Genomic DNA, 27989 nt, shown 5'->3' on the forward strand with positions numbered 1-27989 from the left:
TGCAGTTTAGGAAGCCATTTTCATATTTAAAGAATGCACATTTTCTCCTTCATATAGTGTTGTATATCAACATTGAGATAGTCATATTGCTTTACTGTACATGCTTACATTTCTAATGCTAGAAATAAGGCAGCAGTCCATCAACTGGTTCTTTTTAGATAGACATTTCAATACATTTCATGCAGAAGCAATATTTGTCAGTATCGATCAGCACTAATTCATACTTTCACAAATATATCTCAGAAAACTAACATATTTATAACTATGAATCAAAATTGAGGAACAGAATCTTGTAGGGGTCTGTGTAGCATCCCTCAGTCATGTACCCACAAATGCATCAGGACAATAACCTCTGCAAGGTCACACCAAGGCATTTTATATGCAAAGGGACCAGGTCAGCGCTGCAGCCTGAGCACTAAGATTTGGAGACATATTTTGGTGCAGGTTGCCATGAACTGCACATTTGTGGTTCTGAAAAGGCTGTATCATAACACTGTGGAATTCAACAATAGGAAGGGGTTCCAGTCCATTCATATTTGAGTGAACTGTAGTATTACCTGCAATGTGTGCCCAAGATGATTATATCTATTTATACTGTGTGATACAACAATAGCTATGATTCAGGAACGAATTCATGACACAGTGAAGTCTAGATTACTACTTCGGATTTTATTTCTGTTGCACCAAGTGACTTTACATGGCAATTAATTTGATTACAAACTTTTTTTTTATTAGTACAGCAGTAACAAACAAAATCTAGGAAATACCTGCAAGTACTCACTGCTTGGAGTTCCTATATTTTGATGTAGCTAATTAAGGTTGACACTGATAAAAGAATGCAACTGTAGTTTGGTCCATTAAGGGTGCAGTTACATCACAAACTGCAAAGCGCAAACCCTTGAAGAGTCACCCTCCTTAGAGGGACCTCATACCTCACAGCTTCATTGTGCTGGGTATTCTCCTGAGTTAGATTTCTAATTTTCTAAAATCATTCTGCATTGACAAAGTATCAATATAACACATACAATATTCACATTAACATTGTAAAGAACTAGACACAAATTAAATGAACCCCCAAAACATCATGGGGTTACAGTAGTGTATTGGCTATTATTAAACTACAGTACAGAAAGTATAGTATCAACTCAGCAAACAGGAGTTCATATCCTGCCACTGCAGCTGAGGATTCAAATACAGTTTTTAAATATTTGGAAATAAATATCAATAAAGCAACCATTCCGTTGACTGATTTTTCAGTAAGTTCACCTTTAGGGAAGGAAAACTGACTTTTACGTAAATCCAGCCAAACATTAATGTTGACAAGTCGCTGCCTTGTCAATTGGTTAGTAGCATAAAACTGCTCCTGTGGTTCATAGAAAGAGTCTACCACCTTCTCAGAGCAGCTAAGGATGGATGATTAGCAGGACCGGGAAGAACACAGCAAGCCAGGCAGCATTAGGAGGTGGACAAATCAAAGTTTTGTGTGTAACCCTTCTTCAGGGGGTGGGGGTGGCAGGGGTAAGGGGAGCTGCAGTTAAAGGGGATAGCGGAGCAGGTTGATGAGGTGATCCTCCACCCACCAACTGGATGCATCCTTCCCATTGACCAACCAGGTCATACCCTCCATCTGTCTTCACCTAGCCCCACCTCACCACCCTCTCCCAGACCACCTTTAACTGCAGTTCCCCTACTACCTACCCCCAGTCCTCTACAGCAGGCACACCAGAAATGTTGACTTCTCCACCTCCTGATGCTGCCTGGCTTGCTATGTTCTCCCAGCCTCCTGCTTGTCTACCTTGGGTTTCAGTGTCTGCAGATTTTTAAAAAAAAATCTCTAACCAGGGATGGATGATTACGAGCAGCTATTCAAATGACATCCACATCCCAAGAACGAAAACATCTTTAAACAATTAGGCAAGAGCTTTCAAAAGCTGATTGAAGGCAAATGTTCGCAGGTAAAGGTAAAGGGAAGCCTTCAGAAATGAGATAACACGACTCCAGAGACAGCATATTCCTGCTGGGGTGAAAGAAAGGCTGATACGTATAGGGAAAGCTGGATGGCTAGAGCAACTGAGGTTTTGGTTAAGAAAAAGAAGGAAGCATATGTCAGGAATGGAGGAGAGATTGAGTGAATCCTTAGAAGAGTGTAAAGGCAGGAGGAGTATACTTAAGAGGGAAATCAGGAGGGCAAAAAGGGGACATGAGATAACTTTGGCAAATAGAGTTAAGGTGAATCAAAAGGGATTTTATAAACACATTAAGGACAAAAGAGTAACTGGGGGGAGAATACAGCCCCTCAAAGATCAGCAAGGCAGCCTATGTGTGGAGCCATCGGAGATGGGGGAGATACTAAATGAGTACTTTGTGTCAATGTTTACTGTGGAAAAGGACATGGAAGATATAGAAAGTGGGGAAATAGATGGTGACATCTTGCAAAATGTCCATAGTACAGAGGAGGAAGTGCTGGATGTCTTGAAATACATAAAAGTGGGTAAATCCCCAGGACCTGATCAGGTGTACCCTAGATCTCTCTGGGAAGCTAGGGAAGTGATTGCTGGGCCTCTTGTTGAGATATTTGTACCATCGATAGTCACAGGTGAGGTGCCAGAAGACTGGAGGTTGGTTAACGTGGTGACACTGTTTAAAAAAGGTGGTAAGGACAAGCCAGGGAACTAGAGACCGGTGAGCAAGTTATCAGAGGGAATCCTGAAGGACAGAATTTACATGCATTTGGAAAGGCGAGGACGGATTAGGGATAGTCAACATAGCTTTGTGCATGGGAAATCATGTCTCACAAACTTGACAAGAGTTTTTTCAAGAAGTAACAAAGAGGATCGATGAGGGAAGAGCAATGGACGTGATCTATATGGATTTCAGTAAGGCATGTGACAAAGTTTCTCATGGGAGACCGGTTACCAAGGTCAGATCTCATGGAATACAGGGAGAACTGGCCATTTGGATACAGAACTGGCTCAAAGGTAGAAGACAGAAGGTGTTGGTGGAGGGTTGTTTTTCAGACTGGAGTCCTGTAACCAGTGGAGTGCCACAAGTATTGGTGCTGGGCCCACTGCTTTTTGTCATTTATACAGATGATTTGGATGTGAACATAAGATGTATAGTTAGTATGTTTGCAGATGACACCAAAATTGGAGGTGTAGTGGACAGCGAAGGAGGTTACCTCAGATTACAATGGGATCTTGATCAGATGGGTCAATGGGCTTAGGAGTGGCAGGTGGAGTTTAATATAGATAAATGCGAGGTGCTGCATTTTGAAAAAGCAAATCAAAACAGGACTCATACATTTAATGGTAAGGTACTATGGAGTGTTGTTGAACAAAGAGACCTTGGAGTGCAGATTCATAGTTCCTTGAAAGTAGAGTTGCAGGTCAATAGGATAGTGAAGATATTTGGTATGCTTTTCTTTATTGGTCAGAGCCTTGAGTACAGGGGTTGGGAGGTCACATTTGGGTGTACAGGACATTGGTTAGGCCACTTTTGGAATATTGTGTGCAGTTCCAGTCTCCTTCCTATTGGAAGGATGTTGTGAAACTTGAAAGGGTTCAGAAAAGATGCAGAAGGATGTTGCCAGGGTTGGGGGGTTTGAGCTTAAAGAGAGAGGCTGAATGAGTTGGGGCAGTTTTCCCTGGAGCGTTGGACGCTGAGGGATGACCTTATAGATGTTTATAAAATCATAGGAGCGAACTTAAAGAGGTTTATAAAAACCATGATGGGCATGGATAGGACAAAAAGAGACAAGGTCTTTTCCCTGGGGTGGGGAAGTTCAGAAGTAGAGGGCACAGGTTCAGTGTGACAGGGGAAAGATTAAAAGGGACCCAAGGGGCAACCTTTTCACACAGAGGATGGAGTGTGCATGAAGTGAGCTGCCAGAGGAAGTGGTGGAGGCTAGTACGGTTACAGCATTTAAAAGGCATCTGGATGGGTATATTAATATGAAGGGTTCAGAGGGATATGGGTCAAGTGCTGGTAAATGGGACTAGATTAGGTTATCTAGTCGGCATGGACGAGTTGGACCGTACTGTACATCTCTATGACTCTATAATTAAATATACCTTTAGTCAAACTGTTAAATTATATTTGCTTTAATACTCATGCTGTAACCAAATTGCAATACATTTTGAAATGCTAAATATTCTGAAATGACCATAACATAAAAGTTAAAAATTTGGATGGACAGTTTGAAACAAATCGGTGTTAGTGAAAAAGTGGTGGGTAAAGTACAAAATGTTAACATTTTAAATTTTGTATTACAGAAATAATGAACTTTTTTTGATCCTTGGCACCTCTCGGACTCTATTTCCATTTAAATGTAACCACTGGATAACTACACTCTCAAGTCGATGAGTCAAACTTCTGCCAGTTCTTGGAAAAGCGCTTACAGGGATCTGTAATCAAACAAATTAAAGATCATGAATACAATTCAGCAAGAGCTTTACAATGTACAAGGAGAAAGTGAGGACTGCAGATGCTGGAGATCAGAGCTGAAAATGTGTTGCTGGAAAAGCTTATGCCCAAAACGTCGATTCTCCTGTTCCTTGGATGCTGCCTGACCTGCTGCGCTTTTCCAGCAACACATTTTCAGCTTTACAATGTACAGCCCTGAAATGTTGGCATTTACAGCCAGTGCTATATCTAACTTTTTAGATATGGTCGTTCATTTTCCAAAAAAATTGTACATTGAAAGAATTCCTCCTTTCACCTTGTTGTGAAGTAATTGCTATTGATTTCTCCATTCAGGAATTTCTTCCCTTGCTCCAGGGAGATTCCTAATCTGATTAACACAACATCAGGAATTGAACACTTGGGGAAAGCATGCTGGTTAAATTACTACATTGATGCACAGGAAATGAATTTTTAATAAGTTGGCATGGTTAATGTTGTAGGACTAGACAGGTTGGATCGAATGGTCTGTTTCCATGCTGTACATCTCTATGACTGCAATTTCTGGACCATTTTAAATTTATTAGGAATGGATCTAGATTGGAATGTTCAACATAGCAGTGACATTTGTACACTCAATACAATGGAGAGGTTTCAATCAGAAAATGAGAAAGCCAAACAAAAGGGGGCAGAGCCTTACTCTTCTCTATGCAAAAAGTATGAAACTTCAGATTCTGTTCTTTGCCTACCTATGCATGTAATGAAATGTACTGCCAAATCGTTGGAAAAATTGTCCAATGTTGCTTATGATGTGGAATGCACCAATATGGAGATGAGAAATTTCCCCATTCCTCCTTACTTGACAGGACATGTTCAAGGCTCCTTTAGTTATGTTCGATAGTGGTGAGCTTGGTAACTCTCTAGATTGGAGACTGAACGTATGATACAATAGCTACTACCAACCTACCCAATATAGAGCAACATAAATCACCTTTGACAAATGTGAACAATTTGATGTTTCGAGCCAGAATTTTCAATATACTTTTGAATGTAATCACTTGATTGTATAGCACTTTAGTGCATATTCTTAATAAATATAGGATTTTAAACAGCCTAGACTGTTTAATATTCATTGATGCTCATTCATGGTTTTCCTATGAAGGTACAATAAATACAAATGAAGAGGGAACAATTAATTTCAAATGAAAGGAAACAGACTCCACAGGATAAGAGGCTGCACCTACGTTTGTGGGCCATCCTGATGAAAGTGTTGAAAACGCAGGCTGGCGGAATGATAGCAAAACAATCTTCTCTGTAATGGTTAAAAGTAAAAGGTGGCTGAAGTCAAGAGTAAAGAGCTGTCCTGAAGGTAAAAAGCTATCAGAACAGACACCATTGAAGGCTGGGATAAATCCATCCTTTGGTGATCAAATGAAAAATGACCTCTGTGGAAGTACTGACATTTAAGCAACATCTAGATCATTCTTGCCAAAACTATTTCCATCAAAATTGAATATCTTAATTTCAGGAAAGGTTAGCATGCTTTTGATGCACATTTATTGAACAAGTCACGTTAAATTGAATATGCAATCATCCATACATTATTACAGAATCAAATAAAATCTATGAAGATACTACCTGACAGATGTTTTCTGTAGTTAGAATGTCTGAAGTTATCTGTAAGTTTACATAACAAGTGAGTTCCAGATTGACTGTACCTCCTAACTTTGTCTCTCCCTCTTCTAATTGTCTCTAGCCTCTCATCTATTAGATATCCGCACTCATTTAATTCCAGCCTCTTGGACATGTTTCATTGTAATCATTGTGCCACTGCTGACATGCCTACAATCACCAAAGTGATAAGGTTTGGAAATCCTCCCTGTTAAACAACTCTGCCTCCCTGCTTTCCTCCCTCCTTCCTTCATTTAAGATGGTTTTTAAAACCTAGTTCCTTGTCCAAGCTTTGATCACCTGGCCCAATAGATCCCAAGTGAGGGGTGAAGTGAGAGTGACTGTCCTTGACATTAAGGCAGCTTTTGACAAATGTATGGAATTAAGAACCCTGGAAAACTGGAGTCAATGGGAATCAGGAGAATACTGTACTTGTTAGGAATCACACCTAGCAGAAAGGAAGATGTTTGCAGTGTTGAGGTGACAGGATATTGCTACAGGAGTTCCTCAGGGTAATATCCAAGGAGCAACTATCTTCAGTTGCTTCATCACTGAATGTAAAATGTAAGAAATGGAAACCCTCATTGATAACTGCACAATTTCCAGCACCTCTTGCAATTTCTTGGATCCTGAAGCAAGTGATTCCATTCCCCTTCCTGGCCAGTATCACATGAACCAGGCTGCTCACTTACACGGCATCCTGTTCTGGTTCTTGTCTCCAACGTACAACAGGACATAGAAACACTGAATAAAGTGTAAAAAAGATTTACAAAGACGACACCAGAACTGAGACACTTCAGTTAGGAGGATGAGCTGAACTGGGTAAGGATCTTTCCTCAGGGGTGCCCAAAACAGTCCATATTTTCACCTCAAACTCTGTGCCTTTAACATTTGTTATGTGTAGTTGATTAATTTTCCTTTAAATATGGGTGAAGCAATGTTGTATAATTCATACATCCCACCTGATTATGGAAAATTCCCTTGATTGAGTAGAACAGCATTGGTTGTCAACTGCTATGTAAAAAAATGATGTGAGAACAGTGGAAAAGAGTGAAGCCAGCCATCTTTATGTGCTTGGTTTGATCTATTATAGGTCAATTTAACCAGAATATTCCAATAACAAAGGCAACATGCAAAAAGACCCTAGATGCTGAGGAAGGAGAGGGTTTAGTAATGACAGAGGACTGTTGACCCCAGCAGATGCCTTTATGAATCAAATCCCTCTTCATTGCTGAATTCATGAGGTTATGTAGAGAAGCAGCCAGACAGCCACCGAGTTCTCCATCTCCACCCAGATGGTAAGACTCTGACATCTTAGTTCACAACTACAAGTAAAATAAAATGTTTCTAACATTTTCTGCAATAATGGCAGACAACAAATCTCCTCACAAATAAAACAAACATTATGCGGAGTACAGACATTTTAAAATTAATACCCATTTTATAAGAAGGAACAGCAATTCAAATTTAGTAACTATGTACATATTTTTCTTTTACCCTGGTTTGGATTAGCGCTTTGGTGCCGTTTTCAGAAACTGTAGTAACTTCTGGTAATGCACCAGTCTTCTCCAGGTCTAAACTGCAGGCCATTGTATCCTCCAGAAACTGGAGGTCACTTTGTCCAGTGTCCTATGAAAACAGATACAAAGGGAGAGGGGAGCATAAAGTGTAAGTCAATCTGAACAAAAATATGCAAAATGTTGATAATCTATACTTTGTATAGATTATCCCACAATCTATAATTTGTGGGATAACAAATTAGATCCATGGTTATGATTCTATGGGTAGTAATTTACCTATTGAGTTATATCATTAAATAAAGACTCCTTGCAACAAATGTACAACTTTGGGAAAAAAACAATCATCAAATTCCTTAGCTGTAAAGCTAAGTATAATATTGAGACAAATATTGTGGAATGCAAAATAAATTTGAAAACTTTGCACAAAAAAATACTTCGTCATTTTACTGGTCAAAGAAAATTCATTTTCACAAATTAAAATTAACTCTTCTAGGACAGCATTTCCAAGTTAAAACTAAACTGGGAATGAACAGGTCTTGAACAAACCATTTACTGCTAAACAGCTTGTTTAATTAATCTGATAATACACAAAATGCAATAGGAAAACGCAATCATACAGTACGGTAGGAAGCCATTTGGTTCATTATGTCAGGGCTGGAGTTTGAAAGAGCTAATGCTCAAACCGCTGCTCCTTTCCTATAGCTTTGCTATTTTTTTCCATTCATGTATTTATCCATTTTCCTTTGCAAGTTATTATAGCATCTGCTTCCACTATCCCTTCTAAGCACTGCATTTCAGATCATAATCACTTGTTATGTAAAAGCATTACCCCCCGGTTATTCTGCCAATTAAATCTGTGCCCTCTGGTTACTGACCATGCTGCCAGTGGATTTACACTATTGAAACCCCTCCATTTTACTTTAGTATTATTTCAGTTTATTTGTTCATGGGATTTGGGCATTGCTGGCTAGCTCACATTTATTGCCATTCCTAATTGCCCAGGAGATGGTGATAATTTGCTGGGACCTTGAACCACTACAATCCCTCGATGTAGAGACAGCCATAGTGTTGTTACTAAATCTCTCCTCAGCCTTCTCCAGTTTTGCCATATAACTGAAATCCTTCATCTCCAATATTTTCTGAGGAAATCTCCCCAGCACTCCATCCAAAGTCTTGTCATCAGTCCTAAAGTGTGATGCCCCGATTTGGACACAATATTGTACCTGAGGCTGAGCCAGTGGTTTATAAATCACTTTGCTTTAGTATCCTGTATAGAGACAAGAAGCCATATACCTTTTAGAAACAAAAACAGCCGAACTAACCCATCTGCATCTTCAAAGATTTATGGTTGTAAATCCATAAATCTTTGTTCCTGGACCTTCTTTAAAATTTGACTTGTTTGTTTATGTTATCTTTCATCAATTGTCAATTCAAAACTAAAATATTTACATTAACCAATCATTTTAAATGCCATCCTTTCAATAACAAAATTTCAAAGCAAGATTGTTGTGCGTTCTCAGTGAAAAGTATATTGTGCAGTAATATGGGCAAATTTGATGTTAACTGGTTAATCCTGTGAAGCCTCAACTTGTATAGTACTAACAACAAATATGTATAATGCATTGTATATTTTGAATACAGGTCTATTAATGCTAGTTATTAATACTAATGACTTTGGTAAATGATTAGCTATTAATAATGAATGAACAATATCAATATTTAATTGTGACCATTCACGTTAAGTGCTAGACATTATTGAGTTCAAGGTTCATAGTGCTACCCATTTGGTTACAGGAAACTAAAAGGTCAAATAAAGAAAAATTAAACTTTATTGCATTAGATTTTGCAGCTTGGAGAGAAAGATTGGCCTGAGCGCTTAGTGTTTTTATTATGTTTTCCACAGGACATTGCTGTCAGTGGGACATTTGAATGTTGCAGCACATTGTAGACATATGTGAACAGGGCACACATACAACGAGATTGAAGAATTGTTCATTAGCAGCACGGAGTGTGTCAGTTAGAATTGTGAAGTATCAAATTGGGTACAGAAAACAAAACAGAAGGGGATGGTGACAAAAGTAGTTTGGATTGAGAAACACTGAGAGGCAAAGTAAATATTAATTAAAAACTGAAGGAATGAAATGTCATACTTGTATTCCTTTATTTTCTAGGACAGAGGGGTTGCTTGGAAGTAATTAAAACATACCACATTGCTAATAACTCGAATTGTCAAGCCCTAACTTTTATTTTACAGTAAGCGTAGACAATATCTTCAAAGTTACTGCATGAACAATATACCATTCAACATATCTGAATGGGGAGCCAGTGAGGTTCAGCTTTTGCACAGCTTAAGGTGGGAGATCGCATTGTACATAGCAACTTCAGGAGTTTAAATTTAGCAACAATTGCCTAATGTCCCTGTCCAATTTGTGCATAATAATGAAAACAATCAAGCTAATCTGAGAAAGAGGCTCCGAAGCTTGCTGATCCTTAATGATGGCAGAACCTAGTATGTAAGAGTGAGAGACAAGACTGGAACATATGCAACCAACCTTAGTCAGAAGTGCTGTGGAGAACATTTATTTCAGCCTCCTCCAAAGGTCATTTCTAGAAGGCAATTTTCAGGCAATTGAATACACATGATATCAGGAAATAGTGTAAGTTTATAAAAGCAGCCAAGTGTGGGGGATGGGTTTTCAAACTCACCAGGAATGTCATGGAGTCTCCAGGAATTGGAGATTCGTCTCCAGGACACTACTGAGTGCATGTTGTTTTGTTGGAACAGGTAAAAAATATTGAAAATGTGACCAAAAAGATCTGCCTGTTTGACGATTAGTCAAGCATTATCCAGTTGGGTGGTGAAGCTGAAGCTTTTCACCTTCCAATTGGCATAGGAAAGCCATGCGCCACATGGGGCAAATCAGGTGCTGAGACCTCTAGGAATACATTTGACCCGAGTCTGCAACACAACTATGGGCTTTGAAACCATCCTGGTTGTGATAGTGAAGACTTGTGCTCTAGAACTAACTATGCACTTAGTGAGCTGTTCCAGTACAGATAGAATATTGGCGTCCATCATGTAATGTGAAGTATTGCCCAGGCATATTCTGTCCACAAAAAGCAGGACAAATCAAATAGGAGTCATTATCTCCCATCAGTTTACTTTCAATCAAAGTGATGGAAGGTTTCCCAGGCAGTGCTATCAAATGGCATTTACTCAGCGACAAGCTGCTCACCTATTCTCAGTTACAGTTTCGCCTATAGACATTTGGTACCACACCTCACTTAGGATAGAAGTGGACAGAAGAGATGAACTCTAAAGGAGAGAGGGTGTATCCTTGACATCAAGACACAATTTTCCTGAGTGTGGCCTCAAGGAACCATCTCTAGCACAAAGAATGATGGTTGCGCCTGTTGGAGGATAATTATTAAAGCTTAAGACTACTGCACGTGTTTCTCAGAACAATGTTATAGGTCCCAAAAATCTTAGCTGCATCAATAATTTTCCCACCATCACTAGGTCATAAGTTACTCATTGACAACAGCAATGATCAGTACCATTCACAACTCCACTGATACATAAGTATTCTGTATTTGCATTTGGCAAGACTCAAGATAACATTGAAGTTTAGGTTGGTAAGTGGCAAATAACATGAATGCCAGGCAATAAGCATTTCCAACAAGAGAGAGAGTCCAATGCTCTTCCCTTTACAGTCAACAACAGCATAATTTCTGATATTCCCAACATCAATATCCTGGTATTTATTACCACTGACAAGAAAAGAAATGAGACCCACCATATAAATATTATGGCTATATGAACAGGTCAGAGGCTGGGAATTCTACAGTGAGTAAGTCACCTGACACCTCAAAGCCTGTTCATAATTTGACATTTAAATTCAATCACACGATGTGGGCATCACTGCCAACATTCATTGGCAATGAGAAGGTGAAAGTGAGTTGCCTTCTGCAGTGTAGGCACACCCAAAGAGGAAGTTTGAGGATTTGGACCCAGCTACAGTGAAAGAAGATCTACAGGCTGTTCTTGTGTAATGCGCGTTTTGTCAACACGAATGGTCTATTACATGATTGACAAATTGTGGATGCTGTTTGGAAAATGCGAACTTTTTGCTGAACATGTATAGTGATTTTCTTTCGCGAACTTCTACAGTGCACTTTTCTATGGTGGTTTTCCATAGGGCGATTTTCTACTGAGCAAGGTTGCAGAGGAACGACAACTGTTGCATGAGAGCAGAATGGTCTGGACAAAGCACAAGTTCGAAGTGTGATGGAATACTCCCCATTTACCTCCCCAGCAGTGTGCATCATCTGGAAGATATACTGCAGCAACTCACTAAATATCCCTTGACAGCACCTTCCAAACCTGAAATCTCTCCTACCTAGGAGCACAAGGGCACCTGAAAGATGTGGGCACACAAGAAAATGGGTTTTTATATTGGAGAGATAAATGAAAATCCTATCTTGACACTTCAATGTCTCAGTTCCAAGTTCATATCAATTGTCCTCCATCAAAAGGCCACCTGGTCTGCTCATTCTTTGATTGTAGAGTCCAAGGTAAAACTTATCAGAACAAATCTGGACATCCACATATTGATGCAATATTACTGTCTGCAATGAATTACCCACTACCTATCAGAATATGAATAAATCTTATATATTAAAACATTCAGATCAGAGGGAATGCCCCTATTGCAGGATTTCCTCAAATACATTGGAGTTTTAACTTTTTATGTGATCCTGAAATGGTGTTAAAGTTTCTGTGCATATTGTAACAAAGTTGACATCCTAAAGTGGAAAAGAAGAGAACTCATCCCACATTCTTCCCCCATGCCAAAGGTCCCACAAACAGTGAGTTAAAAACTAGACCATTTGCTTTTACTTTTACACTAACATGTTATTTGGGATTGCGAGACAGTTGATTTTAATACAAAGGATCAGGCTTTGCCATGGAAATGATGTTGAGGGTATTTTTTTAAAAATGTGAATGTTTCTGGCAAGGCCAACATTTGATGCCCATTCTAATTTCCCAAGAGAAAATAATGGGGAATGGCCTTTGTAAATTGCTGTCATCCATCTGGTGCAGGTGGCCTGTATCGTTTTGGGAATTTGATCCAGTGACAGTGAAAGAACGATGATATAACTCCAGATCACACTGGTATGTGGCATGAAGGGGAACCTACAGGTGGTGGCGTTCCATGCTTTTGTCTTTCTAGCTGGTTGAGATCATGAGTTCAGAATGTACTGTCAAAGGAGTCTTGGTAATTTACTGCAGTGCATCTTGTAGACAATGCACATTGCTGCCACTGTGCAGAGATGGAGAAGTGAATGTTGAAAGTAGTGGATGGTCTGCCAAGTTCCAGATTGTTTTGAATGCCTTCAGTGTTGTGGGACTGCACTAATTCAAAGAAGAGTATTCCAACAAACTCCTGACTTGTGCTTGTGGATAAGCATTGAGGAGACAGAAAGTGAGTTGCCCATTGTGAAATTCCTAGCCTCTGACCTGATTTTGCAGCCACAGTCTCTATACGGCTTGTCCAATTCAGCTTCTGGTCAATGGTAACCACTGGGACATCGAAAATGGGGATTTCAGCAATGGTAATGTTTTTGAATGTCAGGAGGCAATGATTAGATTCTCCCTTACTGTAGATAGTCATTGCCTAGCACTTAGGTGGAGTAAATGTTATTTGCCTCTTTTCAGCCTATGTCATGTTGCATTTGAGTATGGATGGCTTAAGTATCTCAGGAATTACAAATGGTGAACATTGTGAAAGCATCAATGGACATCCTAATTCTGACCTTATTTTGGATGGCTGGTTATTGATGAAGCAGCTGAAGTTTGGCCTAGGACACTACTCTGAGAAATTCCTGCAGCAATGTTCTGGTGCAGAGATGATTGATCTCCAATAACCACAACCATCTTTCTTTGTGCTACATAGGATTGTAACCAGCAGACAGTTTCCTCCCACCCCAATTCTGATTGACTCCAGTTTTGCTAGGGCTCCTTGATGCCACACTTGGTCAAATGCAGTCGTGATGTCAGTGTCACATCATCTTGGAGGTATCAATCTGGTGAAACTACAATGTAGGATTACTTACATGCTAAACAGTAGAAGCAGTATACCTTTATTTGGTTAAATAAACCCAAAACAAACAGCTCAAGTCAAAGTTCTGCAGTTCTCCCATGTCCAGTCATGAATGATGATGGACAATCAGCAGGTAGTGGAAGCTCTACAAATGTCTGCTATCTCAATGATGGGGGAATCCCAACTCATCAGTACAAAAGATAAAGCTGAACCATTTGCATCTATATTCAGCCAGAGGCATAGAGTAGATGACTCATCTCAGCCTTCTCCGGAGGCGTCTTGCAAAACACATGGTAGTTTTCAACCAACTCAAATCATCCCACATGACATGAAGAAATGGCTGAACATGATGAGTAATGCAGAGGCTACTGGCCCTGCCAACATTTCAGCATTCATAGTGAAGACTACTAGCCAAGCGGTTCCATTATATCCCGTACACAAAAAGCAGGTCAAATCCACCAAGCCAATTATTTCCTCAATCTATTTTTGATCTTCAGCAAAGTGATGGAAGCTATAATCCACAGTGCTATCAAGCAGCATTCACAAAGGAATAGTGGTGTTCAGTTTGGGCTGCTCCAGGGCCTCTCAGACATTGGTAAAAGAAGCAACAAAGGAAATCCGTGTTCATGGAGAAACTGGTCAGAATCTGAAATGCTCTACCTGAGTGTGTGTAGGAGGCAGGTTCAATCAAGGTATGAAGTGAACTTGACCAACATCTAAAATTAACAGGTTTGCAGGACTGTAGGACAAGGCAGCAGACAACACAGACACAACTGTGATCTCCCCATCCTGTAATCTATGATCTATTAGCCCATTATGATTTGTGCGTATCAACCTGGAAGTCTGAATCATGGCCAATAGCTTGCAGTATACATGAAGGCATGATCTTGGTATGTATGACAAGCGTTAGTTGGGGTCTTACTTTATTAGATATTAGTGCAATGACCTTGATGGCTTCAGAAGAGGCATCTGTCACAAGATTAGATCAGTTTTATCAGGAAAGAAATGAGCATGGCGATTAAAGTTTTGATCAGGTCCTAGGACTTTGAGGTTGGGACATCTACAGCTTGTTGGCTAGAGCCAAGAGAACCAGGGTATTGTACAAATCGGTTACATGACAGGACTTGTATTTAGAGTGAGGCATAAAGTTTGAAATTACTCTTCTGTTCTCAGTATGCCCAGAAAAGTTTTATGAGAAGTTGCCTGATCTGTTACCCTCTTTTTAGCATTTAGCTCTGGCTTTTTAATGTCCCACTGACCAAAGTAAAAGTCAATGATCTGTTAATGTCAGGAATGTGTTCTGGTGGTCTCATGAAAATTTTGATTAAAAGTGAAACATAATCTAAAAATAAAGTTGTTTGTATTATGCAACAGACATCCTTTGACCCTATTTAAAAAAAAAGTAAAGGAACTATTTCACAATTACTGTGCAGTTAGGCCTCTCATTAAATCCAACCTTAAGACGGTGTGGTCCATCATATCGCATTAAATAGTTTTAACAATACGATCCTTTATATTTAAATCCCTGCAGTATTTGTAGATCTGCCTGATTTTGTGTAACTCTTAATAGTCAACAATGCAAATTAAATAATTATAGAAATGCTTAAAATTATGTCTTGGTTGAGCTCAGATGACAATCTCTGGCTATAGTGCCAAAGAGCACCACCTAGTGGTAATGAGTGGATTACAGCCAGTCTGTATTTCACTTCAAGAACTTTGTTTTGGAATCATGCCATAAAGCCCTGCCCTTCATGAATTTGCTTATCCACACAAAACGTCCTGTGCGCCTCTTTGTCCATTGCAAGTCTGACCTTTGCTTATCTTCGGCTTCAAAGAAAAATTATTAAACTAAAACTTCCTTTCTTGAGTAGAAACCGCATACAGTTCACCAAGTGTGAAAATCATGTTTTACCAGGTTTGGGGAATGCAAACATTAGGACTTTATTGTTTATTAAAATTATGGTAATTATAAATCAAAGCATGGAATCATAGAATCCTTACCATGTAGAAGCACGCCGTTCCACCTGAGTCTACACTGATCCTCTGAAGAGCATCCTACCCAGACCCACCCCCTACCTTGTCATCCTGCATTTCCGATAGCTAACTCACCTAGCCTGTAGACAGCTGGACACCATGGGCAATTCAGCATGGCCATTCCACCTAACCTGCACAGCTTTGAAATGCAAGAGGAAACTGGAGCACCCAGAGGAAACCCATGCAGACACAGGGAATGTGCAAACTCCACACAGACTGTCGCCCCAGGGTGGAACCGAACCCCAGTCCCTGGAGCTGTGAGGCAGCAGTGCTAGCCACTGAGCCACCATGCCACGTGTACTTTTAAAGGAACAAACCAGAGATGTTTCTAAATAGAACTCAGTGAACACCTGTACATTAAGAAAGGTGCACTAGTTAATTGTAAAACTGTAATTCAGTTGGATAAAATTTAATGAAATTTACTTTTCATTCAGACTTTTAAGTCAATGTTATCCAAATTGAATTCACAGAGAGCTTGTGTGTTTTCGGACAGCATTCTTACTTTGCTACTTTCTCTATATTCTCTCTCCTCTCACAGATACAACCATTAAAATGAACAACTCATGTATTTGAATTGCTTCTTGGCATTATTCTTCCCAACCTCCAAACTTCCTGAGCCTTACAATATCACTATTTCTCCATTTTCCTCTCTCCACTCCCATTTTACTCCAACACTGGTCACTTGTAGTCATGTCATAACTATCTAATGGCATAGTTTGTGCTGAGTCTTGTCCACAATACACAAAGTTGACGCATCTGCCACACTGACCAACCATTGGTTTGGGAGACAGGCCTTATAATGTTTCACTGATGGTTGCTAGATCCCAGGATTTTCTTGCAGTCTCCAGGATTTAAAGATTAATCTCCAGAATATTCCTGGAGAAAAACAATAATGGCATTAAAGATGGCACTTTCTTAAAATAAATTAACATTCCCTGTTAAATCTCAAAACCTATTCAAACAGTCTGCATTTACCTAAGGTGTCAATACAGAGAAAACCAACTTTAGATTGTACCTCCTTCCTAGATGTGGCATTTAGATCTATAAGAAAGCTTATCGCAGGCATTATATGTTAGCTTTGACCTCCTGGTAAACTTTTTAATCTCTTCTACGTAACTGGATTTATTTTTGATCTGGCAGAACTGGACCGTACCAGTGTGTGTTTGTCCTCATTTATTAGTAAATGTTTAGATTAGATTAGATTACTTACAGTGTGGAAACAGGCCCTTCGGCCCAACAAGTCCACACCGACCCGCCGAAGCGCAACCCACCCAAACCCCTACATTTACCCCTTACCTAACACTACGGGCAATTTAGCATGGCCAATTCACCTGACCCACACATCTTTGTGACTGTGGGAGGAAACCGGAGCACCCGGAGGAAACCCACGCAGACACGGGGAGAACGTGCAAACTCCACACAGACAGTCGCCCGAGGCAGGAATTGAACCCGGGTCCCTGGTGCTGTGAGGCAGCAGTGCTAACCACTGTGCCACCGTGCCGCCCCGGTGCACCGGTACAATGTTGTAGTTTCATAAATGAGGTGTCAAATGCACAATAATCATCATCTTTATGAATTAAATAAAGTGTGAAGTTATTTTTTTCCATTCATGTGGACTTTGAATCAATGGCAGTACGTTTACCTTAGAGTCATAAGATTGGTTGTTCAAGCTCCACTCCAGAACATATAACCTGCACTGTCACGAACGCATGAGACATTAAATCAAAAACCTGTTTATAGAAAAAACAGTTCCATGCATGACATAGGAGTTCTTACTTTTTGAACGATCATTTACTTCTAACAACTGATTATCCTTACTTTTAAACCTAAAAATGCTCAGAAGGGCAAGGTATCCCAAAATTTGGGGCAACAGGCCAAGTTAATAATATCACCTTGCTACAATGCAGTAGCAACACAAATGGCATTTTCCACCAGACGAATACTGCTGCCAAGCTAAAAAGACATGCTGGTAATCAGTGAGTCATATATCAAGGAAACAGACCCTTCGGTCCAACTTGTCCATGTTAACCAGGTTTCCTAAACAGAAACCTCCCAACCTCATCCTCACCACATTCTACAGAGGGTTCATCGAGAGTACCCTGAGCTTCTGCACACTGCCTGGTTCGGGAATTGCACGGTTTCGGATAATAAGACTCTACAACGGATAGTGAGGACAGCTGAGAAGATCATCGGGATCTCTCTCCCCGCCATTATCACATTTACACCATAAGCTGCATCTGAAAGGCTAAGAGAATTGTGGAAGACCCTACACACCCCTCACTCAAACTCTCCTCCCGCCTGCCATCTAGCAGGAGATACCGGAGCATTCGGTCTCTCATGGCCAGACCATGCAACAGTTTCTTCCCCCAAGCTGTCAGGTTCTTTACCACAGTGTAATCAATCAGTCTCTTTCCCATCTGAAATTCTTTGCATGACTTCGAATTGCTGGTAGAAAAATATTTTTTATAATTTTTCTATTACACTGTAACTTGTGTTTTTTACACCTGTTATGCACTTTATGCCGTGGACGATTGTGTAGTTTGTGCTATTCGTGTCACACCCTCGGTCCTGGAGGAACACTCTCTCGTTTTTACTGTATCAGTTGTATGGTAGAAATGACAAATAAAAGCTACTCTAATCAATGACCCTCTTAACCTTTCCTATCCTTGTACCTGTCCAAATGTTTTTTGTATGTTATAATTGTAATTGCCTATACCACTTCCTCTCGCTGGAAAAACACAAGAAGTCAGGCAGCATCCGAGGAACAGGAATATCAATGCTTCAGGCAAAAGCCCTTCATCAGGAATGAGGCCTGATTCCTGATGAAGGACTTCTGCCTGAAACGTCGATTTTCCTGCTGCTTGAATGCTGCCTGACCTGCTGCGCTTTTCCAGCACTATTCTCATCTTGACTCTAATCTTCAGCATCTGCAGTACCCACTTTCGTCCACTTCCTCTGGCAGCTCAATCCATATAGTCACCACTGTCTTTGTGAAGAAGTTGTCCCTCAGGTCCCATTTAAATCTTGCCCCGTCACATTAAACCTATGACCTCTGGTATTGGATTCACCTACTCTGGAGGAAAAGACCTTTGCTATTCATTTTATCTATGTCTCTCATGATTTTATATGCTCTATAAGGTCATCCCTTAGCTTCCTGCATTCTAGAGAGAAAAGCCCCGGCCTATCCATTTTCTCATTATAACTTAAAACCCTCCTCCAGTCCTGGCAACATCCTTGTAAATCTTTTCTGCACCCATTCTAGTTTAATGACTACCTTTCAATACTACAGCGACCAGAATGGTGTGCAGTATTCTAAAATCAGCCTCACCAATGTCCTGTACAGCTACAACATGAAGTCCCAACTCCTATACTCAATGGTCTGACCAATGAAGTTAAAAATCACACAATATCAGGTTATAGTCCAACAGGTTTATTTGGAAGTACAAGCTTCCATTTTTATCTTTTTGTTTTTAAAAATCTTGTGATTTTCATCTTTGTCCACCCCAGTCCAACACCGGCATCTCCACATCCTGACCAATGAAGGCAAGTGTGCCAAATGTTTTCTTCACCACCCTGTACAGCTGTGGCACCACTTCCAAGGAACTATATACCTGAATCCCTTGGTGTCTGTTTCACAACATTCCTCAGAGCCCAACCATTAAATGTATCTTACCAAAATGCAACACCTCGCACTTATCTAAATTAAATTCCATCTTCCACTCCTCAATCCATTGGCCCAGCTGATCAAGATATCCTTGTACTCTTCAATAATCTTCTTCACTGTCCACTATACCACCAATTTTGGTGTCATCCACAAACTTATTAATACACTCATACATTCTCATCCAAATTGTTTACATAAACACCAATGCAATGTCAACTACATAGGCCATACATATCAACAAGTGGCAGATCATATCAAACAGGACAGCCCTGTGATCGAATAGGCAGAGTACCTACTGTATTCAACAATCCTACGCTTGCAAGACTCTGAACATAATATCCAATATTAGGTATGATTTCACATTTGGGCAACACTTGAACAATTTGCAATGTGCTAAGAATTAAACTGCTGGTTATCAACTGAGCTCACAATTTAGCTTACTTATACTCGCTAGAAGCTACATAGATTCTTACACTGGGACCTGGCCTCTGCAGGAAGAAAAAGAACACACTGAGGCATTATGCATTTTTAAAAAAATTAAACATGTTGTGGTGAATACAATACAATACCTTGACCAATGCCAACCAATCAGCATTCTTTTCCTATGCTGTGTAAATTGCTGTTCCCTTTGAAATGTGTATTCTTATATTTGTTGAGTGTAAGCTGAAGAGCTTTGACAGCATGTCTCTTAGCAATGATCATTCAGTGAAGATATTTAAAATAGGAGCAAGCTGAAATAAATGTAAAGTTGAGTATTGATACAATATATTGATGGAATACGTCGAATGTTCTTACCTTTTGATTTTGGTCAATTCCAAGTGTAGACAGGAGCTTCTCTCGACTGTGAGATACATTCCAACAAAACCTTAAGGACAAACTATTTAAATCTTGAACATCTTCCCACATCTTTGGAAATTCAAGACTGAAACAGAACAAAAATACTAAGAAATACACAAATTAAGTGTATATTTGTAGTTTAATATTCAGCCTATAAAAAGTGAGTGAATTGGGTTAAGTGTTGGGTTGGCAAACTTGGGATTTGGAAATAGCTTGTTCAAACAGTCCTCCCGAACTAAGTTTGAACAAATATCGATAGAATGGGACCCTACATGGAAACACTGTATGGAATTCCACACACATATAAAAAATATATACACACACAAATAGTTTTAAGATTGGAGTTCAAACACTTATCTGACAACACTGACTTCAGCTAATATTGAATTAAATTCTTTTTAAAACTCTTGGTGCACAAAATTATCCTTAGCTCCTTGAATTTCACCCTGTTTGTTTCCAGTTCAAGAATCTTTTCTCTTGTAGTGTCAATGCCTGTTTTGTATGTCTCTGTCTGTGTCTGTGTTGTCCCCTTCTGTTTCTTTGCAGCTCCTAACCTTGTTTTGCAACATCAAGAATACATCTTGATGTCGCCTGGCTCCCAATGGATTGGAGAGTTGGAAGCTGTGCAATCCTTAATGGATGAATGGGTTATACACTCCATCATCCTTTATGGGTTTAACTGAAGACTCCTTTTGAATAGGATTGAATGAAAATTACACAGATTGATGTGATAATTATTAACGTGTTTCTGTAAAAACCTACAATTTGTGATAGCCAGAGTCAGAAATATGTGTGAGATTTTCATTCAACAAGAGTAGGAGCTGCATAGACTGCAAAAGGGCTCAGACAGACACAGGCCATAGAAAACAGGCACAAACACAATGAGAGAAAAGATTAGGAGCTAGACGGGGAACTTCATGTTTTAAGACGTTTTACAGGAATCGAATTCACGATTAACTGAAGTCATCAACACTGGCTCAAAAACGCTAAAATTCCCTACCTCTAACATCATTTTTGATGCTATCAAGAAATGCAGCAATTCATGTAGAAGGTCTACTATCACAGCTTAGGGATAGGAAATAATCAGCATCATCCATAATCATATTAACGAAAGATTTTAAAAGAAAAAAAAAGGTATATTATGCAGGTGAGGAGGTGGAACCTGTGAGAATGGCAGGAGGGAAAGCTGTTTCATGCACTGGGTTAAGCAAAATGCATGTACTTGTTTTTTTTAAAAAATGTGATGATTTAAAAGGAGTTGGCAGCTGTTAGAGCTTTGTCAGAGCTCCATAGGAGTCATTGCTACATCAGAACTCACAATCCCAAAGTTTGGCTGCTAACCCCATTAGGGGCCCACAGTTTGGGAAGTCCTGCCTTAAAACTAGGAATCAAGTAAATGAGGAGAGGGAAACTTCCAGTTTGCTTTAGCTACGGTAAAGCTACATTTAACCAAATTGTTCAGGGACATGGAAGTCAACGTACACGAGTTTAAGAGTCAGAGAACTACCTTTTCTTGACGCACTTTTGGACAGGAACATCATTTTAAAATTTTTTTTCAGCTCCACAATAAGTTATAATCTCGGACAGGGAAGTTTGTTTCAGGAAGCATCAGGCTATTCCCTCGGATTTGATCCATGGGCAGGAACAGAAACAGGACCAGGGCTATAGTAGTGCTACTAATAAACCACTTTTGGTGGAGGACATTGAAATCTTCTACCCAGAGTATATTGTGTGCACTTGCTACCCTCAGCATTTCCTCAAAGTATTGTTAAGCATGGAGGAGCACTGATTCATTAGCCAAGGGAGGATGTTATGTGGTGATCAGCAGAAGGTTTCCTTGCGCATGTTTAATCTGAACTCCCAAGGTAACCCCCTCCTGACTGTAAACCACTGTACTGCTCCCTCTATTGGGTCTATCCTGCCAGTGGGGAGAAAGTGAGGTCTGCAGATGCTGGAGATCAGAGCTGAAAATGTGTTGCTGGAAAAAGCGCAGATCAGGTAGCATCCAAGGAACAGGAGATTCGACGTTTCGGGCATAAGCCCTTCATCAGGAACCTTCTATCCTGCCAGTGGGACAGGACATACCTAGGGCTGGTGGTGATGTTGTCTGGGATGTTATCTATAGGTTATGATTCCATGACGATGACAATGTCAGGATGTTGCTTGACTATCTGTGAGATAGCCACAAAAAAACTGCAGATGCTGGAATCCAAGGTAGACTGGTAGGAGGCTGGAAGAACACAGCAAGCCAAGCAACATCAGGAGGTGGAGATGTCAATGTTTTACATGTAACTCTTCTTCAGGACTGGGGATGGATGTAAGTGGAGTTGCATATGAAGGGGGGATGGGGAAGAGTTTTGGGTAGGGAGAGGTGGGGTGGTGAGGTTGGGATAGGTGAGCACAGGTAGAGGGTACGACTTGGTCGGTCGCCGGGAGGAATGAATCCGGTCGATAGCTGGAAGGAAGGGTCGATCGGAGGAATGGAAGGGAGGGGAAGGGGCTGAAAAGGGAGTCAGTGTTGAGGAAGTGAGGTTATTTAAAATTAGAGAGCCTAATGTTGAGTCCTCTGGGTTGCAGGCTGCCCAGGCAGAAAGTGAAGTGCTGTTCCTCCAATTTGCAGTCTGATTCGCTGGTCGAGGATGGTCATGTCAGAGAGGGAGTGGGAAGGGGAATTAAAATGGGTCATGACTGGGAGGTCAGGTAGGCCCCTGCGGGCCCGGCTGAGATGCTCAGTGAAATGTCCCCAGAGTTTACGTTTGAAACAGTTCTCCCAATTTTGACACCAACCTCCGGATGTTAGTAAGGAGGGCTCTGCAGGGTTGACAGGGCTGGTTCTGCCTTTGTCTTTGCGAAGCTTACATCAATGCTAGGTGGTCAGTCTGGTTTTGTTTCTTTGTTGAGACTTCATATTGACTGATACAATTGAGTGGCTTGCTTGGTCATTTCAGAAGCCAGTTGAGAGTCAACCACATTGCTGTGAGTCTGGAGTCAGAATGTAGGCCAGACAAGGTAAGGATGGCAGATTTCCTTCCCTGAAGGACATTGGTGAGCCAGATATGTTGCTCTGACAATCAACAATCGTTGCAGTCATCAGAAGATTCTTAATTCCAAACATTTTTTAAAAATTGAATTCAAATTTCATGATCTGCCATGGCAGGATTTGAATCCAGGTCCCTAGAAAATTAGCTCAACTTTTGGATTAATAATCTAGGTTAATACCGCTGGGCCGTTGCCCCCACAGGTGAGGCTCCAGAGGATTGGAGGTTTGCAAATGGTGTACCATTACTCAGAAGCAGTGTGATGGAGACGCCAAATAACTGTAGGGCAGTCAGCATGGAATCATTACAGGACAAGTTACTAAAAACAAAATCGAGAGACAGGATTAACTGTTGCTTGATTAATCGAAGCCTCACCAAATAAAGTCAGCGTGGTTTTGTTAAGGGAAGGTTGTCTCGCTCTAACTTTATTGAAGTTTGAGGAATAACAAGGAGGATTGATGAGGGTCACGCATTAGATGTTGTCTCTGTGGATTTTAGGAAGGAATATGACATGGTCCTACATGGCAGTCTGATCAGAAAATTAAAACCCAGGGGATACAGAGGAATGTGATGAGTTGGTTCCAAAATCAGTTACTGGAGGCAAAAGGGTAATTTTTTTAGATTAGACTTACAGTGTGGAAACAGGCCCTTCGGCCCAACAAGTCCACACCGACCCGCCGAAGCGCAACCCACCCATACCCCTACATTTACCCCTTTACCTAACACTACGGGCAATTTAGCATGGCCAATTCACCTGACCCGCACATCTTTGTGACTGTGGGAGGAAACCGGAGCACCCGGAGGAAACCCACGCAGACACGGGGAGAACGTGCAAACTCCACACAGTCAGTCGCCTGAGTCGGGAATTGAACCCGGGTCTACAGGCGCTGTGAGGCAGCAGTGCTAACCACTGTGCCACCGTGCCGCCCATCATTTTGTTCCAGGAATGATTTTACGAACGGAACGTGATTATGAGTGGTATTCCAATGGACTCTCTTTTACTTCCTTGCCATTTGTGGATTATATTAAATGATTTTGATTGAAATGTGGGAGTCATGATGAGAAATCTGCATATGATGCTAAAATAGAACAGGTTGTTAATAGTGAAGAGGGTGGTAGTTGATTGTAGGATGACAGATGGTTTACTTGAATGGCCAGAAGGGTGGCAAATGGAATTCAATCTAGATGCTTTTGGGGAGAGAAGACAAACAAAGGAATACACAATAAACTGGAGTGTACTGAGAAGGGGAGAGGAAATGAGAAATCGTGGAGTGCATATCTGAGGGCTTCTGACGGCAACAGTATAAAGTAGGTAAGATGGTAAAGAAGGCAAATGGGATGCTTTCCTTTGTTGGGTGGGATCTTGAATATGAGAGCAGGGATGAAATATTGGAAATATGCGTGACACTGGTTAGGACACTCTTGGAGTTATGTACAGTTTTGGTCACCACGTTACAGAAAGGATATAAATGCTGTTGAGAGAGTCTAGAGGAAATTCACAAAAATGTTGCCAGTACTTGAAAATTACAGCAATGAGGAAAGATTGAATAGGTTAGGTCTGTTTTCTCTAAAGCAGAAGAGGCTGAGGGGTGACTTTGTTGGAGGTATAAAACAATGAGGCATTTGGACAGAGTGGATGAAGACCAGTTCGCACTACTGGACAGGTCAATTATTGGGGACACAAATTTAAGCTGATTGATAGAAGGATTATAGGGAACATAAGAAAAAGGCCTTTACCTCACAGGGTAGTCAGGTGACTGGAATTCTCTGCCTAATTTGGTGGTCGAGACAAAAATCCTCAACTCATTTGAAAGGAACTTGGATCCGCACCTGAAGTAACCTGCAAGTTATCAGACCAGATGCTGGTAAATAGGATTAAAATGGACAGCTAGTTTATTCAGCTACAGTGGCCAGGGTGGGCTGATTGGTATATTTTTATGTTGTAACTTTATGGTTTTATCAGGAGGGAGGGGAACTGAAAGCAAATCACAACCACAAAACAAAATTAGTAGGAAAGCTAATGGGATAGAAAGGATTATAGGCCTTGATGGCATGCAGTCAGGATGTATCTTAAAAGATATTGCTGCAGTGGTAGTGGATACATTATAACTCTAGAATCTGGAAAGATCCCCCTGATTGTGTTATGACTCCAACTGATGTAATTACTGGACAACTCAGATCTAGACTGAAATCTGACTTAATAAATAAAACAAAAAAAAATCTAATGAGGTGGTCTTTCACTGAAATGCTTACAGGATGGCTTTTTGGAACAGCTTGTCATGGAGCCCACAAGGGAGCAGGCTATTCTGGACCTAGTGCTTTGTAATAAACCAGACTTTATAAAAGATCTTAAAGTAAGGGAACCCTTAGGAAGCAGCGATCATAATATGGTAGAGTTCAGTCTGTAGTTTGAAAGAGAGAAGGCAAAATCGGATGTAATTGTGTTACAGTTAAATAAAGGTAATTATGAGGGCATGAGAGAAGAACTGACAAAAATAGACTGGAAGCAGAGCCTAGCGGGGAAGACAGTAGAGCAAAAATGGCAGGAGTTTGTGGGTATAATTGAGGACACTGTACAGAGGTTCATCCCCAAGAAAAGAAAAATTATCCGGGGAGGGATTAGACAGCCATGGCTGACAAAGGAAGTCAGGAAATGTATTAAAGAAAAAGAGAGATCCTATAAAGTGGCCAAGAGCAGTGGAAAATCAGAAGATTGGGAAGGCTACAAAAACAAACAGAGGATAACAAAGAGAGTAATAAGGAAGGAGAGGATCAAATATGATGGTAGGCTAGCCAGTAATATTAGAAATGATAGTAAACATTTCTTTCAATACATAAGAAACAAACGACAGGCAAAAGTAGACATTGGGCCACTTCAAACTGATGCTGGAAGCCTAGTGATGGGAGATAAGGAAATAGCAGGAGAACTTAACAAGTACTTTATGTCAGTCTTCACAGGGTGGAAGACATGAGTAATATCCCAACAATTAAAGGAAGTCAGGGGGCTGAGTTGAGTATGGTTGCCATTACAAAAGAGAAAGTGCTAGAAAAGCTAAAAAGGTCTTAAAATTGATAAATCCCCTGGCCCCGATGGGATACATCCTAGAGTTCTGAGAGACATGGCTGAGGAAATAGCGGAGGCATTGGTTGAGATCTTCCAAGAGTCACTGGAGTCAGGGAAAGTCCCGGATGATTGGAAGATCGCTGTTGTAACCCCCTTGTTCAAGAAAGGATCAAGACAAAAGATGGAAAATTATAGGCCAATTAGCCTAACCTCAGTTGTTGGTAAAATTCTAGAATCCATCATTAAGGATGAGGTTTCTAAATTCTTGGAAGAGCAGAGTCTGATTAGAACAAGTCAACATGGATTTAGTAAGGGGAGGTCATGCCTGACAAACCTGTTGGAATTCTTTGAAGAGGTGACAAGTATGTTAGACCAGGGAAACCCAATGGATGTGGTCTATCTAGACTTCCAAAAGGCCTTTGATAAGGTACCACACGGGAGGCTGCTGAGCAAGGTGAGGGTCCATGGTGTTCGAGGTGAGCTACTGGATGGATCGAGGATTGGCTGTCTGACAGAAGGCAGAGAGTTGGGATAAAAGGTTCTTTTTCGGAATGGCAGCCAGTGACAAGCGGTGTCCCACAGGGTTCAGTGTTGGGGCCACAGCTGTTCACATTATATATTAATGATCTGGATGAAGGGACTGGGGGCATTCTAGCGAAGTTTGCCAATGATACGAAGTTAGGTGGATAGGCAGGTAGTACTGAGGAAGTGGGGAGGCTGCAGAAGGATCTAGACAGTTTGGGAGAGTGGTCCAGGAAATGGCTGATGGAATTCAACGTGAGCAAATACGTGGTCTTGCACTTTGGCAAAAAGAATAAAGGCATAGACTACTTTCTAAACGGTGAGAAAATACATAAAGCCAAAGTACAAAGGGATCTGGGAGTGCTAGTCGAGGATTCTCTGAAGATAAACATGTAGGTTGAGTCCGTGATTAAGAAAGTGAATGCAATGTTGTCACTTATCTAAAGAGGGTTGGAATATAAAAGCACTGTTGTGCTACTGAGACTTTATAAAGCTCTGGTTACGCCCCATTTGGAGTACTGTGTCCAATTTTGGTCCCCACACCTCAGGAAGGACATACTGGCACTGGAACATGTCCAGCTGAGATTCACACGGATGATCCCTGGAATGGTTGGTCTAACATACGAGGAATGGCTGAGGATCCTGGGATTGTATTCATTGGAGTTTAGAAGATTAAGGGGAGACTTAATAGAAACTTACAAGATAATACATGGCTTGGAAAGGGTGGACGCTAGGAAATTTTTTTCTGTTAGGCGAGGAGACTAGGACCCGTGGACACAGCCTTAAAATTAGAGGGGGTCAATTCAGAACAGAAATGCGAAGACATTTCTTCAGCCAGAGAGTGGTGGGCCTGTGGAATTCATTGCCGCAGAGTGCAGTGGAGGCTGGGACGCTAAATGTCTTCAAGGCAGAGATTGATAGATTTTTGATGTCTCAAGGAATTAAGGGCTACGGGGAGAATGCTGGTAAGTGGAGTTGAAATGCCCATCAGCCATGATTGAATGGCGGAGTGGACTCGATGGGCCGAATAGCCTTACTTCCACTCCTATGTCTTATGGAAATGTAAGTACACATACAGATTTATTCTTATCAATAGAAACAGAAGCATTTACATAAAAGACAAAATAGAATAAGCCA

At 40.7% G+C, this 27989-nt stretch overlaps 1 protein-coding gene across 2 annotated transcripts in view; it reads right to left on the reverse strand.

The window, feature by feature from the left end:
* Positions 1-671: 671 nt before the first annotated feature.
* Positions 672-27989, reverse strand: part of LOC132818312 (uncharacterized) — a 58638-nt gene continuing 31320 nt past the window's right edge. For both annotated transcript variants that reach the window (XM_060829193.1, XM_060829192.1), the window contains exons 5-7: positions 20187-20313; positions 7567-7698; positions 672-4403 (exon numbers count right to left, since the gene is read on the reverse strand). In XM_060829193.1, the coding sequence (XP_060685176.1) occupies positions 4266-4403; positions 7567-7698; positions 20187-20313 (397 nt within the window). In that variant the 3' untranslated portion in view covers positions 672-4265. The remainder of the gene's footprint in view (positions 4404-7566; positions 7699-20186; positions 20314-27989) is intronic.

This window comes from Hemiscyllium ocellatum, chromosome 8, assembly GCF_020745735.1.
Source record: "Hemiscyllium ocellatum isolate sHemOce1 chromosome 8, sHemOce1.pat.X.cur, whole genome shotgun sequence".
NCBI lineage: Eukaryota > Metazoa > Chordata > Chondrichthyes > Orectolobiformes > Hemiscylliidae > Hemiscyllium > Hemiscyllium ocellatum.